This window comes from Gallinula chloropus (assembly GCF_964237585.1).
Source record: "Gallinula chloropus genome assembly, chromosome: Z".
Lineage (NCBI taxonomy): Eukaryota > Metazoa > Chordata > Aves > Gruiformes > Rallidae > Gallinula > Gallinula chloropus.
Genome location: NC_140089.1, coordinates 51,815,563 through 51,832,365, shown reverse-complemented (window position 1 = coordinate 51,832,365; position 16,803 = coordinate 51,815,563). Strand labels below are relative to the sequence as shown.

The 16,803-nt window shown below is 37.9% G+C and overlaps 1 protein-coding gene across 1 annotated transcript in view; it reads left to right on the top strand.

Moving 5' to 3' along the window:
- Window positions 1-2,947: 2,947 nt before the first annotated feature.
- Window positions 2,948-16,803, top strand: part of PIGG (phosphatidylinositol glycan anchor biosynthesis class G (EMM blood group)) — a gene marked incomplete at its 5' end in the record, with an annotated part of 87,054 nt that continues 73,198 nt past the window's right edge. The window contains 5 exons of the mRNA XM_084278416.1: window positions 2,948-3,040; window positions 4,184-4,393; window positions 5,862-6,050; window positions 7,605-7,743; window positions 10,059-10,271. Of these exons, the coding sequence (XP_084134542.1) occupies window positions 2,948-3,040; window positions 4,184-4,393; window positions 5,862-6,050; window positions 7,605-7,743; window positions 10,059-10,271 (844 nt within the window). The remainder of the gene's footprint in view (window positions 3,041-4,183; window positions 4,394-5,861; window positions 6,051-7,604; window positions 7,744-10,058; window positions 10,272-16,803) is intronic.

Sequence of the window (16,803 nt, the reverse complement as noted above, 5' to 3'; positions counted from 1 at the left end):
GCATGCAATTTAGAATGTGGTGTACTGGTATCAGTTAAGCAGGAACACTGACAGAATCTAATCTGGTAACAGACCTGAGTGGATGCTGCCAAATGGCAGGTTGCTTTTTAGCTGGAGATAACTCAAACTGTCAGAGAGGTGTGATAGGCTGCTGTGAGTGAAATGTTGCATTCACATGGGATTATCAGCAAGAAGTTACTATGGAGGGGGACTGTTGGGGTGGGAGGGAAGTGTCAGACAATTGGGTTTTGAAAAGATTGGTTGAGTTGAAAGAATAAATGGGTTTCACAGGGCTCTCAAACCAATTTAAATTTGGGTATGCCACTAGTAATCCTAGGTATAAGTAGTCAATGGAGTGACAGTTGAAGAACACTTTCTTTCTGTAGTTCTTGTGTTACAGTTTGCTTGTAGAGCAGTCTCTTGGTCTGGATGATAAGTTCTGAAGCAGGGGGACTGCTTACTAAACCATGATACAGAAGATTTTCAGCTTACTTTAGATCTGTTCAGAATAGAGGGGCTTTGTATTTCCTGAATGTTTCATTTTGTGAGCCCTGACTGCCATTGTCCATGCTGTATTACCGGTGGGATGACTGATAAAAAATTGTGCAGTTGCTTGTATAATAGCAGGTCCTTGCAGCATGACATTGTGGCAAGTTTTTGGTAGAACCTATGGTTTTGAAGCTTACAGAAGTACAGCTTAATTTAAAGTAACTGTTTTCTAAATAACAATAGCAGAGATAAATAAGCACACTGTTTGCCAGAAGTTGCACAAGCTGTTGCTTTACATATCTTACAATAAGTATTTACAATTGACTTGGAATTGACACCCAATTCCTTTGCACATCTCATTATTTTGCCTTATTGATGAATAACACTGTAGGAGGGACTTTGGAGTAGGGTGTATTTGTGATCTGGACGTTTTTGGTGTCCAGCAAGTTTTGTTTCCCTGAGCAAATGGGTAGAAGTAAATTATAAAAAAGATTTAACTAACAGTACATACATCCAGTTGTGCTGGGATGAATTCAGGGATGAATTAAGCTGTCTGGACATCCATAAATCCATGTGTCCTGATGGGATGCATCTGAGGGAGCTGCTGGAAGTCATTCCTAGATGATCCATCATCTTTGCTAAGTCCTGGGAAACAGGAGAGGTGCCTGAGGACTGGAGGAAAGCAAACGTTACTCCAGTCTTCAAAAAGGGCAAGAGGGACAACCCAGGTAACTACAGACCGGTCAGCCTCACTTCCATCTCTGGAAAAGTGATGGAAAGACTTATTCTTGGTGCTGTCTCTAGGCACATCAAGGGTAAGAGGGACAGGTACAGTGGCAGGACAAGGGGCAGCGGGTGCAAGCTGGAGCAGAGGAAGTTCCATGTGAATATAAGGAGGAAATTTCTCACTGTGAGGTGATGGAGCACTAGGACAGGCTGCCCAGAGAGGCTGTGGAGTCTTCTCTGGAGACATTCAAATCCACCTGGATGCATTCCTGTGTGATTTAGTCTAAGCAATCCTGGTCTGGCAGGGGGGTTGGACTAGATGATCTTTTGAGGTCTCTTCCAACTCCTAATGTTCCGTGATTCTGTGCCTTCTTGTTTTTTATTGAGAGCCAAAGCATGCCTGCTAAGTTGATAATTCAAGTCCTGGAAAAACAACATTGTCATTTCAGTCAGGGTTGGTGGCAGTTAGCATTTTGTTGTTGAGATTTCCTCCTTCCCCCCTGCTGTGCCCCCCTCCCTAATTTCCTTATCTGGAAAAATCACTATAGGTAACGAGCCTGTGAACGTCAATTTATTGATAGTTCTCTGTGTTCTCAAAAGTATGGTTTCTGATGTTGTTTTCTGAGGTTCTCTTGATGGACACACTATCTGTGGCCCTTCCAAATTGTCAACCACTTACTCAGAAATGCATTTTACTCTAAAGGAATGTAAAACTCTTAACTTTATGTAGTGCATGTGCTGAGAAATGGATTCACTGCAGTGCTGGCTGAAGAGAGATCTGTGAGTGGGATGCATGCTGCTTTCATTCTGTCCTTCTGTGTTTTTTGCTGGTAGAGATGTGGGACCTGTAGAGGTTGGGCCAAAACCTGCTGCTTTAAAGCTAAATGTCACCACGGTGGAGCAAGTACAATATAAACAGCGAGTCGCTGTGCTCAGCTTTAAGTCTCTACAAGGGGAAGAGGTGGGTTTGAAGGCATGACCCTGCCTGCTACCTGATGCACAAGAACATTTTGCTGTGCTTGCCCAGGTAGTATGTTCAGGGGATTCTGGAACTGGATTTTGGCCTAGTGAAACCGTCTGTGTCTTTGTGACTTTACTGTTCTCTTGTGGTGGGGTTTTATTGAAAGGAGTTGTTTGAGACATGATCTGATGTGCAAAGTCGGGTATCAGCACAGGCGAATGCTGCATCTTTTATCTAACAGAAGTTATTTGTCAAATATATGTAGTTCAGCTTTACTAAATTAGCAGCAGCTATCCATTCTTATTCATTTGAAGATTCTCCATTTAACAGCTTTTCCTTAGTTCTCCCAATTTCACATTGTGCATTCCACTCACATTCTGCTTTCCTCCCTAAGTGCTGTATTGGATTATTTTTCATGATGTTGTCCCATTCCCATGCAGGATGGCTCAAACTTCAGGCTGAGGCTGATGGCCTCAGCTTCCTCTGATTACTTCTTATGTTTCCTGTTGTTTGCAACTTCTTGCTTCTGAATGTAAAGTTACTAAAGAAGTTGGAAACACTTACTTCTGTGGTAAAGTTTTCCTTTAACTTCTGTCCAGCTGTTGTTAAAATTTGTTGATGACTTTTACATACCCTTTTTTTTTTTTTCGTTGCTTAGGAATGGATTCTAACTGGACCAAAATTCCACCACCACTTTTCAGAAAAGTTGTCATTGTGCTGATAGATGCTCTGAGAGATGACTTTGTGTTTGGATCCAAAGGTAAACAATTCATGCCATATACTACCCAAGTTGTTGAAAAAGGGACATCCTACAGTTTCATTGCTGAAGCAAAGCCACCCACTGTGACTATGCCTCGAATTAAGGTGAGTAGGTATTTTTTCCACTTAGACGTGTTTCATTTGAGAAAGTTTTGAAGGCTGTATTGTTTCATATACTCAGAGTTGGCATAAAGGGCAGGTTTGCTGTGTCACTGCAATTTGTGGCTGAAACTTGCTTTGTGGTAAGAGTTCTGATTTGCCACCATCCTGAAGAGCTTCCTGCACTAAAGGGCAGGTCAGGGGTCATTGGAAGGCAGAGAGGCTGAGTAAGAGGACGAGGTGGCAGCTTCCCCTTAAGTCACTTAACCTTATTTTGCTCTTTAATTTGGTAGTGCTGTGGTGGGAAGGCCTGTGAGTATCATTATAACGGCAGTTATGGCCCTAGTGCAGGCTTAAATGATCAACATAATCTTTTCTTTGGAATCAAGGGAAGGCAGTAGCCTCTAAGTTTTCAAATTTTCCAGTTGTCTTCTATCCAAGAACATTTTTGTTGGCATTTCTCTGTGTTGTGAATTCTGGTGGGAAACCCAGTTTAGTGTAAAATGTGTTTTACCACAGGGATGTCTTGACAGAGCTTAAAATGAAAACTGTGCAAGTTCCAGGTAACTAAAAGATGAATTGTGGCCATGTCATCAAAATGCTCGATCATCAGTTTTTCACAGTGGGTGGGTCTGAGTGACATTTCATGCACGGAAGAAGTGAGCAAGCAAGCTTTGGTGGGCCAGCCAGAAGGCCAGTGAGAGAGTGGGAGGGAGATAACCTGGTTACTCTTCATAGGCAGATCTCATAGTATTTTCCAGAAGTTTCTTAATTCCTGATTTGAATTTGGTACCATTGCTATTTTTTTGTTAAGTCACTTTACTTAGGCCTTCTGTCTTGTGATTTAATGAGTATATGAAGCCAATTTCAACTATCATGTGATACCATTTTGCTGTTCACTAATTAAGAAAATATTATTTTTGCCTTTCTGTAAAGCAGTTATTATCTCTGATATCACTGTGTTATGGCGGTGGATGTGGCATGGTAACTTATGTATTCTTTTACTTTATTTTCTTTCTTTATTGAAAGTGTTATTTCTCTGCCCTCTGGTTGTTAGCTTCCTTTACACTAATACTGTCTTCTCAGTAACAGAAACTTTTTGTTTTCTGTTAATATGACTCTTTTTTTTTTTTTTTTTGGTTTATATAGGCTTTGATGACAGGTAGCATACCTGGTTTCATTGATGTTATTGTGAACCTCAATTCTCCAGCTCTCTTAGATGACAATCTGATATGGCAGGCAAAATCAGCTGGAAAAAGAATAATCTTCTACGGTGATGATACTTGGGTTAAATTGTTTCCAAAGCATTTTGTGGAATATGATGGAACAACATCGTTTTTTGTGTCAGACTTTAAAGAGGTGAGAGGCTTTGTATAATCCAAAGTTAAATGATTTGAGTTCAAACACATGGTGGCGACTTCTAAGAATGAATTTGTTCTAAAATACGAACCTAGCAATTAAATAGAAATTGGATTTGTATGTGTTTTCAGTGTTCTCAGTGTGGAGCTAAGTGTTTCAGTCTATCATGCATACGTTATGGAAAGTGTTTGGATGATACAGCAACAAGCAGTGTCTCAAATTACTCTGTATTTTTCTTAAACATATGATATTCTCACAAAGTATTGCACTAGGAAGTTAGACCACTTGCTTTGTTAAAAAATTCCACTATCCATGTTTCTAGTTTGCTACTATCACAATTATATTAATATGTGCCACCTTTAAATGGCCCATTAATATATAATCTCCTACAATCATACTTGCTATAGTATTGTATCACCTTTGTAGTTGGAGTATGAGTTGTATTTCAGGATGTTATCAAAGAGGGAGCAGAAAAAGTAAACGAAACGGATTGTGAAAATTCTTACTGTGGGCACACTCGAAAGAGTAAATGGTTTGGCAATTTTAGCTCACACTTTGAACCTTTATGAATTGTAAAAGCTCATCCCTTTGACCTGCTGCTACAGATGAGGAGGTAAGATAGGTGTAATGTGTGACTTGAAAGAGACTTTTAATTGGTTACTCTAACAAGGCTTGCAGAAATTTCAACATGAAGTGGAAAAACTGAAACATGCTTTGGATCTGCAGTTATGTAGTTCTCAAGCTCTTTATGAAGGCTGTATACTTCATGAATATAGTCCATCAAACTGAAAGCTTTTTATAATTTTTAGTTAATTATATCCAGAGTCAACAAAGTGATATTGAGTGTGATATTTTTAAAGTATCTTTAATATCCGTGAAAAAATTTATGCAACTAAAAATACGTTGTCATCTCAAGCAGAACATGCGAGTTGGGCCCCACAGAGCCCTTTTCAAATATTTTTAATTTCTGTTATGTTTTCTGTTCTTTTTCTCACAGCAAGTACAGTCTTTTTTTGTTTGTACTGTAGCAAAAATTGAATTGAAAGCACATAAGTGGGTTTTTCCCCCATGCTTCCAAGCAGCAAAAAGAATCTTCTCCCTGTACCTACTTCTTGTGAAGTGACAAATCGAGAGTGTGAAGGATGAAAGTGACTGAAAATTTATTGAAACCATTTTTAAAAGTATCTGTGGAAACATGGCAACCCATTTTCTCTGCTTGTATGTAATCTGATGTCTCATAACCAGAAAAGAGTGACATGGAGTGAGGAATCTGTTTAATAAGATAGATTTTTGTTTTTTACTTGTCTGGCATTGAACTAATCAATCTGATTTTTTTCTTTTTTTCTCATTAACACTGTAAGTTTAATTCTTACAAGCTTCTACAGAATTTTCATGGATAGTGCCATCTAATTTTTCTATACATTTTTCTATACTTTTACCTTTTAACTATTTTCTTTTTATTTCTGAGGTTGACGATAATGTTACCAGGCACTTGGACAGAGTGTTAAAGAGAGAAGACTGGGATATTCTAATACTTCATTATCTGGGGTTGGACCATATTGGACATGTGTCTGGGCCAAACAGCCCATTAGTGGGACCAAAACTTCGTGAAATGGATAACATCCTGAAGAAGATTCATATTTCTCTTATTTCAAAGGTAGCATAGTTCCTTCTTGGATCGGTGTCTGTCAGTTGTACAATTTCAAATTAGTTGTTTGTTTGGGGGTTTATTTGGGCTTGTTTATTCCTAGACTCAAGAGGTTATTCATCTGATTTTTTCCTCCTTGGCCATTCCCCAGTTAACAATACAGCATAAGGCTTTTAAGGGTTTACTGGCTGACCTTAGTAACATCTGTTAACAGTCTCTTCTGGACAGCTGTGGGAAATAACTCCCCCCTTGATGCACGGGAAAAGGAGAGGAATGCATGCCAAAATTCCCTTATCTGTCATGAATTAAAATGATAGTTGGTGTGTTTTCTAGTAATGATACTCAGCAGCAGGAATAATGGGCGTATATAGCTAATGGGTCTGGTTTCTGCAATTGCAAAGTCATACCTAATTCTTTGATTTTGAAAACATTCAGACGGTGGACGTGGTGGTTGTAAACAGCTTTTATTCTTATGCTAGATGTAAGTGCATAAATAACCAAATCTGGATCTGTTTTTAGATTTGGAAATACAGGATGTCATTTATATAAGTAGTCTCCCTGTTGAAATATCAAGTCCTAATTCTGAGTGGCCTGAAGCTATTTTCTTGTTTGCTTTTGGCAACTGCAATTCAGAGTAGCTGCACATAAAATTTCAATAGTATTTTTAGACAAATGGATATTGTTGTATGAAAAGAGAGGTCAAAGCCTGCTTGTGGAAGTGGTTTTGCTGCAGTTAGTCTGTTTTGCTTTTGCCAACTATATGCAAGCCTTTATCTGAGTCTTAGAATACAGAAATAATGAAAGCACTTTACTTTTGGATACAACAGGTACTGGTAATAACTAGAGATAACAAAAAGCTGCTTTGTTATGGAATGACAATATTTATTTTCTGCCGTCTTGGATTTGCTAGCTCAAAATTATTGGACAGGCCTCACTTTATGCCTGTGTTTCTTTTTCTTCAGAAAAACATAATTTCTTGTCAGGCATGTCATATTTCTACCCCAAAAGCACTTGAGAGACTACTCTACTAGAAATAGGATTATCTGTTTATATTATTTTTCTATTACATTAGTATTTACAGTTTTAATAATTTAACATTAATATTAAAAACTCAATGAAACTGAAGAAATGGTGGGGAGAATAATTCTCTGTTAATGCTACTGCTCCTGGACTTCTGAATTTCTTCCCACAGTACAATGACCTTCATTTAATCCTTCAGTCAGTTTTTTGTGAATTCGTTGGTGTCAGTTCCTTTTATATCTTTTTTTTTTGTGTGGTTGTGTTTTTTTCTTATTTTTCAACATACTGGCAAATATGTTAGGTACACAATTGTACCTTAACTGTTAAAAGTTAAGCACTACTCTGTAACACTTAGTTGAAGACCTCTCTTGTAATCCACCACAGGTGTTATGAGCTAGTTTAAAAAATTTACATCATTTTGGGAAATAATCATATCTGAAAATGATAAGGGTAGTGAACCATTATATAAATATAATTATATAATTTTATATATACATACACATCTTGTATGTACTGTGACTAATTTATTTTTGTGACTTTCAGGAAGAAGCTTCTCTGCCCAATTTGCTAGTTGTTTGTGGTGATCATGGAATGTCTGAAACAGGTAGTCATGGTGGCTCTTCAGAAGGAGAAATACACACACCACTGCTGTTTATTAGCTCAGCATTTGAAAAGAGAAATGGTAAGTATCAAAGAAACTTAGCCTTTTCTAGAACACATGTCCATCTCTAATTTATATTAACTCTACAGTTTTTCCTGGGAAATGCTTTGCTTTTTTCTAGAGGTATCTAGCAAGGGCCATTCTGTGAGAGCTAAAACTGGTTCTAGCTACAGCTTTTTCTGTCATGGTGAAACCGTAACTTGAGCTTTGTAACCACTGAGAGAATTGGGTATTTTTGAGATGATAACTTTTTACAGCACTGGCCTACTTGAGTGTTGTGAGCTAATGAGATCTGCTGTCGGGATCCTGGGATACTGGTAGATGGATAGGATGAGAAGTAAAATCCTGTTTGAAGTGAGTTTTAAGTTTTGTCTTCCTTGGACAGAGTATTTCCCTGCCCTTCATTCTTCCCTCTCAGACAGCTAGGGTAGAGGAATCAGTGATTGTTTCTTACGCTGAAAGTAAGAAGAAAGAGGAAGAATTGCCCTTGAGAAAAGGGTGAGAAGTGACAGCCGTGAAAAAACACTATTGGTTACCAAGTGTTAAGGAGAGAATATGGAGGGTATCTACTGCATTGGCCAGGCAGTTAATTTTAAGTCATTGATGTCATCTTGTTTCTGAAACTCGTTTTCTACTTGTGTAGTATAGGTTAAGGTAAGATGCAGGAAGGGAAGTGTGGTAGAGAATCTGTTGTCTGATCAGTAGAGTCTTGCTTAAATAGACCTCTTGACTGAGTGAATCTGTGAAATGTAGTTATGCCTGGACTGAATATTTTCTTCAAAATAATACTTCCCTCTGCCTTTCATTCTGTCTCTTCTTCATTTCCATCTGATATCCTTGCTTTTGAAGCCTGTTTGCAGAACCTTGCCTTGTTTTATCTTGCTGGAGGTTCCTGCAGCACACTGGAAGCATATTTGTCTGTCATTTCTAAAGCTATTATCCAGTTGCAATAGAAAGCATTGCATGAGGAGTCATTGAGCTCTTCAGTTTTATATAAAACCAAAGTCAGGAGCTCAGGTAAGTTTTTGCTTTATAAATGTCACTGGCATGTGGTGACAACCAGGCTATGTGAGTGCAGATTCTTTAAATGCAATCTCTTGTTCGTCAAGATCAGTTTCTGTTAGGTTTAAACTGAGCATGAAGTTTTTACAATCCAATGAAATGTAGATACATTCACCTGTCATGTCATTTGGGAACAAATTTATGATTTCTAATGATGCCCTTGTAAATATCCAGGAGCTTGTGTCTCATTGCTACAGTAATCAAAATTCTATTGACTGCTTCTTATGATCCAACTGTAAACAAAATGTACTGTGGTTAATTTGGTGGACCTTAAAATAGTAATGTTGTGGGCTTTTGCATTTAGTATGCTGTCAGAATATTACTTGTGTAGCCTTCTACAGAGATGTGTCACCCATGATTGGCTAAATGCATTTGGTAGTTTGGCTTTTTTAACCATTTAAGAACTTGCCATGGAAGATGAAATCTGAAAACTGCTGACATGCAGGCACTCACGCCAAGCGGCTTTAGGGATTGTAGATGGCATTCTGTACAAGTGTGGGATTAATCTAAGCTAGATGAGAAATGAGAGAAGTGCTCTTAAAGGGAGCCTCGAGAATAATAAACGCTGTATACAGTATTATTTTTGTACTGCACTTAAGTCAAAACACTCAATGCCTGGAGTTAAAAACAGAGTGAAGTAACAACACAATAGAAAAGAGGCTCTTATGTAGCTAATAAAGCACACAAAGAAACAATTGGTAAGACAATCTTAAACAAAAGGTTATTTATGTTAGTGAAATCGTCCGTGCCTGTGGATGTCAGTGGCACTGAAGGCTAATCGTGGTAACTGCTGTAAGGATCCCACAGAGAACCCTTTAAAAATCACTCGGTTTGCCTGCATGCAACCATGGATTTGGGCCTCGACATTCTTTACCTGACCTTTAATTCTCTTTGCCTAGCAACCTGATATTAATTAAATCTTGAGTTGCTGTCATTATATTGAGAAGCTTGTAGAATGCTGTCAGCTTCTTCATTCATGCATTAAATCAGTCTATTGTACTGCTTTCTATTCTTTCTAATGTAAAAGTTAGCAAACCCTCCTAGGATGTAGAGTGTGACTTGCTATTTAGGTGATCTCCTGGACTGTCTCTTTTCTTAGTTGTATAACATCCGTGTTTTAGATGACTTGAAATAGCTGACCTAGCATCAGTGAAAACATTTTGAAATTACCAAGATGCCAGCTGTCTCTGGGAAAATAGAATGGTCCTGTTATTGAATTTTTTTTCTTCCTCTCATTCTTGTCTTTTTTTTTTTTCCTTTTCTACTGATTCTAGGTCCTTTAACCCAACCTGAACATGTGCAACAAACTGATTTAGCTAGCACGCTGGCAGTAGGTCTTGGTCTACCAATTTCAAGAAACAGTGTTGGGAATCTTATAATGCCAGTTCTGGGAGGCAAGACAATGAGAGAACAACTACGTTTTGTACACTTGAATGGGTTCCAGCTTAGCAGACTGCTGCAAGAGAATACACCAGCATATGAAAAAGGTAAATCATCTAAAAAAAACCCAATGGAGATTGATTGTAGCACAGTTTGGGCTTTTAGATTCAAGGGTTTAACATGGCACTACAAATCACTATTCTACTGAGAGCAATGTTCAGACACATGATACTGAATTTAGTCTTTAGTGTAACCTACTCTGGCACACTTGCTTTAACTGAAGTTTTTAAATGACTAGTACTATTCCTAGTAGGCAAAAGACCAGAAATAATGATGAAAGAGAAAGATTAAAGTAACCATGCCAGTGTAGTTAAATCTCAGTGGTTTCATATCTATTGTTTGTAAGCTATCCTACATTCAGAGTTATTTGTAGGAAAAGCACAATGGAATGAATTTTTTCATTTAGATAAAAAGATGGGAAATAATTTAAGGGAAGTTATATTTTTATTTCAGTCTAATGTATGAATTTGAATTTACTTGGAATGAGAACCTAGACAGCTGCAAAGATGCCTTTTAAAAACCCAGATAGGTGTCCGTATCTAAGTGTGTGTATATTTGGGGAAAAGAATAGAAACAAGTGGAAAAAATAAAGCAAACTTGGCAAAGCGTAGTATTTTCTTAGGAAGCGTGACATGAACTGCAACATAAGCAAGCAAGTTAATGTGATAATTATGTGAAAAAAATTGAGTCAGAGGATGAAGGGGAATATTTTACCATGAACATTAGAAGACGTCTTAAAGTGACTGTGAAGCTTGAAGCCCTTGTCATTTGATTTATAATCTGTTGAATCATTAAAATAACTGGATGATAATACAGAGCTGTGTTATAGCTATGAATAATTAAACTGGATAACAACGTAAAATTTAGCGAGATGATCACTGTAGGTCAAGAATAAATTTTCTTTCAACATCACAGCTTCTAATCACAAGTAAACCCTGTTCAGGAATCTAAGAAAACAAATGCTACTTATGGTAGCAACATCCCAATATCAGTATCCACGCTCCATCTATTCTGATATATTTTTCTGCACAGGTTTCCTCACTTAACCCGTTTGAGTCAAGTGAGGAATCTTGCCTTGTTGGTGGGGTTCAGGATATGGCTGTGTTACAGAAAATTCCAATATAAAGTTCCATCTGGCAGTATTTCTGCAAGTGCTGGTGAAGATGACTAAAATTTCTACCAGCTTCTGGTCTGTATCTTCACTTTCATTTTTTGTCCAGGAGAAGCTTAATTTAGTAGCTTTAATTTGAGAAGTGAAATCAAAATTTCTGAGAATGGAAGCATGAATAATTTTTATGTTACTTTCATATGACTGCAAACTGTTATTAGAGGTGCTACCCTACTAGAAAGGAGCTGGGATGCAAAGCACCCACGATGAGTTTCTCTTCTTTTGGTAATAGAAAGTAGCAGTAACATGGAACTAGGTACAAGTAATGGTAACTCTTTTTTGCAGAGTCTTAAGGTGAATTCCCTCAGTTGCTGTAAACTTCCTAGAGGGTCTCATTTTTCATAGTGTCCTAGAGGTGCAAGGCTGTAGCTAACACTTTGGTCAGGTTGATTAAAGTTGGCAGGGAAAAAAAATGCGCTGTTTAGTGTTGTTTGATTGATACAGATACTTCAGACCCTAGAAATAGTAAAGAGGATGTCACTAACTCGATGACTAATGCTGCATGTAGTTTCAAAGCATGTGTGAATGGCCCTTTTTTGGGGGCGGCTTCTAAGTGAAGATAAATACCATCCCATTTATCTCACTACAGGCACATACATATGTATGCATATCTGTTATGATTTATATAGGAAAAATCTTGCAAAGAGGTCATTATATTCAGTAGTCAGATTCATCTTCAAGAAGAATAACCATTTTTAAAAATGTAGAAGAGTTGACCCTGGGAAGTACTGACCAGTCAGCCTCACCACTATGCCTGGTAAGAAGAGATCCTCCTGGAAGACAAATCACAGGGAAGATAGGGAGGTGATTAGACACCCAACATTGCCTCACCACAGACAAATTGTCATTGACTAAACTAGCAGCTCTTTACAATGGAGCAACCGCATCAGTGGAATGAGGGAAAAGCTGCGGGTGTCATGTACTTCTGTAAGGTCTTTATGTCCAAGGAGTTATAGTCAATAGCTCAATGTCCAAGTGGAAAGCAGTAATGAATGTAATCTAGTGCAAGATGTCCCTGCCCGTGGTGGCAGGGGTTGGACTAACTGGTCTTTAAAGCTACCTTCTCTTCCAACCTGAACCATTGTATGTTGGTATGGTAAGGAGGGAGAGAGTGTTACCCTGTATGTGATTGGGCTGTGCCAGTGCATAGAGCTCTGCCTGAGGGAGGGTGATGAAACAGTTGAGAATTTCTGGCCCAAAACTAGCTGACAGACCAAGATGAGCAATATTGTTATGTGTGTCTGCTATAGACAGTCTGATCGGGAATAATTAGTAGGTCTTCAGACAACTTGAGGAAGCCCCGTGTTCACCATTTGTGGTGCTTATATGGTGCTTCAACCAACCTGTTGCAGTTCAGGCAAGACAACTGTCTTCAGTTATCATAGAATCACAGACTGGCTTGGACTGGAAGGGACTTCAAGGACCGTGTAGTTCCAGCCCCCTGCCACAGGCAGGGACAAGCTGGAGAAATGGGCTGACAGGAACCTTGAGATTCAGCAAAGGCAAATGCTGAATCCTACACCTGGGAAGAAACAATGCCATGCACCAGTGCAGATCAGATACTGATTGACTGGAAAGCAGCTTGGTGGAGAAGAGCAAGGAGTCCTTGGGGACACCAAGCTGAACATCAGCCAGCAATACACCTCTGTGGAAGGAACACAGAAAGTGTGCAAGTCTGCCTTAGAAGGACAGTCATCAGCAGCGCAATCCTTGCTCTTTCCTTAGCTGTGGTGAAACTATATCTGAGGTTCTGAGCCCAATGTTGGTCTCCCTAGTAGAAGAAATACATGGATAATAATGTAGTGAGTGCAGAAAATGCCCATGAATGTGAAGAAAGGATCAGAACATCTGTCATGCAAGGAAAGGCTGAGGATACTAGGGCTGGTTTGGGTAGGAGAAAACTCAGTAGGGATCTTATCAATATAGGTAATACACGATGGAGGCCAATAAAGAAGATTGAAACAGGACCTACTTGCTGCTACCCAGTGAATAGACAAGAAGCAGTGGGCATTAATTGATACACAGGAAATTTTGTTTACTTTTTTTTTTTTTTAGTGTAAGGGTTGTCAAACACTGGAATGAGTTGCCTGAAGAGGTTATGGAATCTGACTGGAGACATTCAAGACCTGTGTTCACCTTGTTCTATATCTTTGATTTTTTTATTTGTGGATCATCTGGACACTCATCAGGGTTGTGCCAACAAATCTTGGGCCATATCATTTCTAAATTCAACAGACAATGTGTGCTGACAGGTTTTTTGAGGGAAAGGAGGATAACACAATTAGACACTTCATTTGCTGCTGCAGGCTTGAGCTTTACAATGCAGATTCTCAGCTAGTAACAACTGTAGATCATAAAATTTCACTTGAATACTAGGAGAAATACCTCTGCCTGGAGCTTCAGTCTAAAGTGAAATATACTTGCAGGCATAGCCTGAGTCTTGCTACTTGTTTTTTTTTTAAATTATTGTTATTATTATTTTCAGCTCTTCAACTCAAAAATAGTAGGTTCTTCTGGAGGAAAGACATGGAATTCTGTGGAAAGTACTGTAATTTGCAGCACAGAGACAGGGCACCAGCTGTTGGCACCTTGTATGTGATAACAGAGTCATGGTAGAAAGAGTTTCACCCATTGTAAGCTATAACATAATGTATACATTCATTTTTGCTCAATGCTAATTTCCTTTGTAATGCAAAAAGATGAAGTCAGATGTCAGTTGAGATGAATCACAGACTCGCAGTCAGATGGAAGGGCAGAATGATTTTTACGTGCTGTGTCATGAAGAAGCCGTGGAGTTTCATGGATTCAGCCACTTCAATGTTAAGAACAAGCTGGAACAGTACACAAAAATGCTCTTAATAAAGAGCAGAGTGGAGGTGGCTCAGTAACTTTTTTCCCCTCATGTCTGTTCATACAAACATGCATTTTCAAACTGAGGTGTGGGACTTGGGTTTTGATTTACTGAGGAACAAAGGAATCTTCATGGTTAGATTTATCTTCAAGTAAACTGTATTTTAAATGATAAACCTGAAACTTGACTGAGGTCTTGATTATTTTGAAGAAGACTTTTTGAAACATGCAGATTAATGCTAATGTGAGGCATTAGCTTTTATTTTGATAGAGATGGTCATATGCAGCTAAAAAAATCGGAAAAGTAAAGTAAAAACAGCTGGCAAAAATGAAGAAGCTGAAAGGCAGGGTGTCTACAAACATGCTTTGGGTTTCTGAGCAAGTTCATATCTCAGTGTAAGGTAGGTATCTAGTAATGATTCCCCCGTGTTCTGAACTTCTGAACATTCATCTGAATGATGAACTAGAATTGTTTCTTTGAGAGGCACTTCACAATGGAATGAAGAATGCTTGAGTTTAAGTTGGATATTGTTAAAACAAGTATCCTCTTTTCACTTTAGGATTAATCCTGAACTTGTATTAGAGGACTGTGTTGAGAGAAATAATCTGATTGCTGTTGATAAGCTTACATAGTGAAACTGGAGAAACAACGTTTACGTTATCTTTTTTCCCCCTTATTTTTATATATATTTTTTTAAATGATTGCTTCCTGTGTCTGGAACTAAGTGAAACTGTTATCAGACAGATGCTTGGGAAGCATAGCCACTTGCTTGTGATAACGTTGGAGGGAGGCTGAAGCAGAAAATGCTAATGTAATGCTGTGCAAGTAAAACACTGCCAGTTCTGTGGAAAACCTGTAACTGTGCAAGCTTGTTTTGAATTTTGCAAGTTTAACTTGTCTTGTGAGTATCCCATGCAGGAATGACTCACAAATGTTACCCACCAGTTACCAAAATGCTTCTTCGACCGAGAGTCTTAAGACCCCTCTCGTTTTCTAATTAATGCATACAAATGTGCCATTGAATGCAGATTATTTGGCTTCTCAAAGGAAACTTGGTAACCATGGTCCTTTATTCCTTTTTGCAGGACCCTAATATCATTCACTTAATATATATCAAAGATGTGTTGTTTGACTAGAACAGCCGTCTTTCACAAAGATGAAATGGGTCTGGTTGGTAGTAGCATGCAAAGAGGTAGATGAGAGTGAAATAAAAAATACTAAAAGGAATGAAGAGGGAGACTGAGAAAAAAAAGTGTGAAAAGGGAATAGAACAGCAGCAGCAGATGTGGAGGGAATTTATTGAGATTCCAAAATACAACTTGAATTCATTTCAATGTTCTGTGTAATGAAATAGTGTCACGTCAAATCTCAGTTTGATTAAAACTCATTTTAGATGATCCTTTTTGGATTTCTGGATTTCCTCAGAAGTATGAATATTTAACTCTTATTTCAAATATACTGGAAGAGGAACTTTCTAGGGAATTCACTCTTAAGAGTACTACAGAAGAGAAATTACGGTCTCCATGCGCACTGGCAACTATCTTGATAAACAAGTGTTTGCTGCTGGCTGAGTTTTACTTTCTAGCAGATACCTGCAAGCCTCCTGAATAGTAGAATCAGCATGCTTTGGAGTCTGCTAGAGGTCTTGGGAGACCAGACTGGACATTCTGAGTTAAACATTGCTTTCTGATATTATCACTTTGAATTAAACTTGTAGTAGATCATCAAGTGCCTTGTAGTGATATTTAAGATATCACTACAAGATTAAGATTTACTACAGTATTAAGATATTTATAAATGGTAAGCAGAATTGTTTCATAACTGTACAAGAACTGTGAATAGAATTACTTCATATATCCCCTTTCACTTGAAGTAAAATTAAAAATATTTTTCAGTTTAATAATGCATTTCTGCCAAAAGGTTGTAACAGAGAGTTTGACACAGTGTTGATATACAATGAATAAAAATGAGCTGTAAATTACGTCTTTATGACCATAAACTTACTTTGGTCATTGTTTTAGCCCTTGTTCTCACTGTACAGTGGATGCTTTGTCCTACTTTTAGCTAAGAAGGTAAGAACTACAAGATGGGAAAATAATGATAGTCTCATTATAAAAAAAAAAATCCAAATTGGCCTTTTGGCCCTTAGATGAAAATTAACTTTCAAGTAAAATAGCAAGGATTATTAATGTGAAGTGAAACTAGATATTTATTTCTTGCAAAAAATACAAAGCCTTTGTGAATGTTTACACATAGCATAATTTCCAGTGAGACAAATTATGCCCTTCCTTGGCTGAATTTATGTTGTGATTGCATACTAAATGATTAATATGTTAAATATATGACATGTTGGAATATAGGGTGATACACCTATAAAATGAAGAGGGGAAAATACGTCTTTAAGTCCTTTCAGGAAAAGCATTTTCCACATGTACAATAAAGCACAGAAACTGACCTAGTTGATCTGTTTTAAATAAATGCTCTTTAAATTATACTTGTGTGAAGTTAATAGAATGCCCTAAAATAGTAATTTTTGCCAAAATTGGTTTAATTTCTTTAA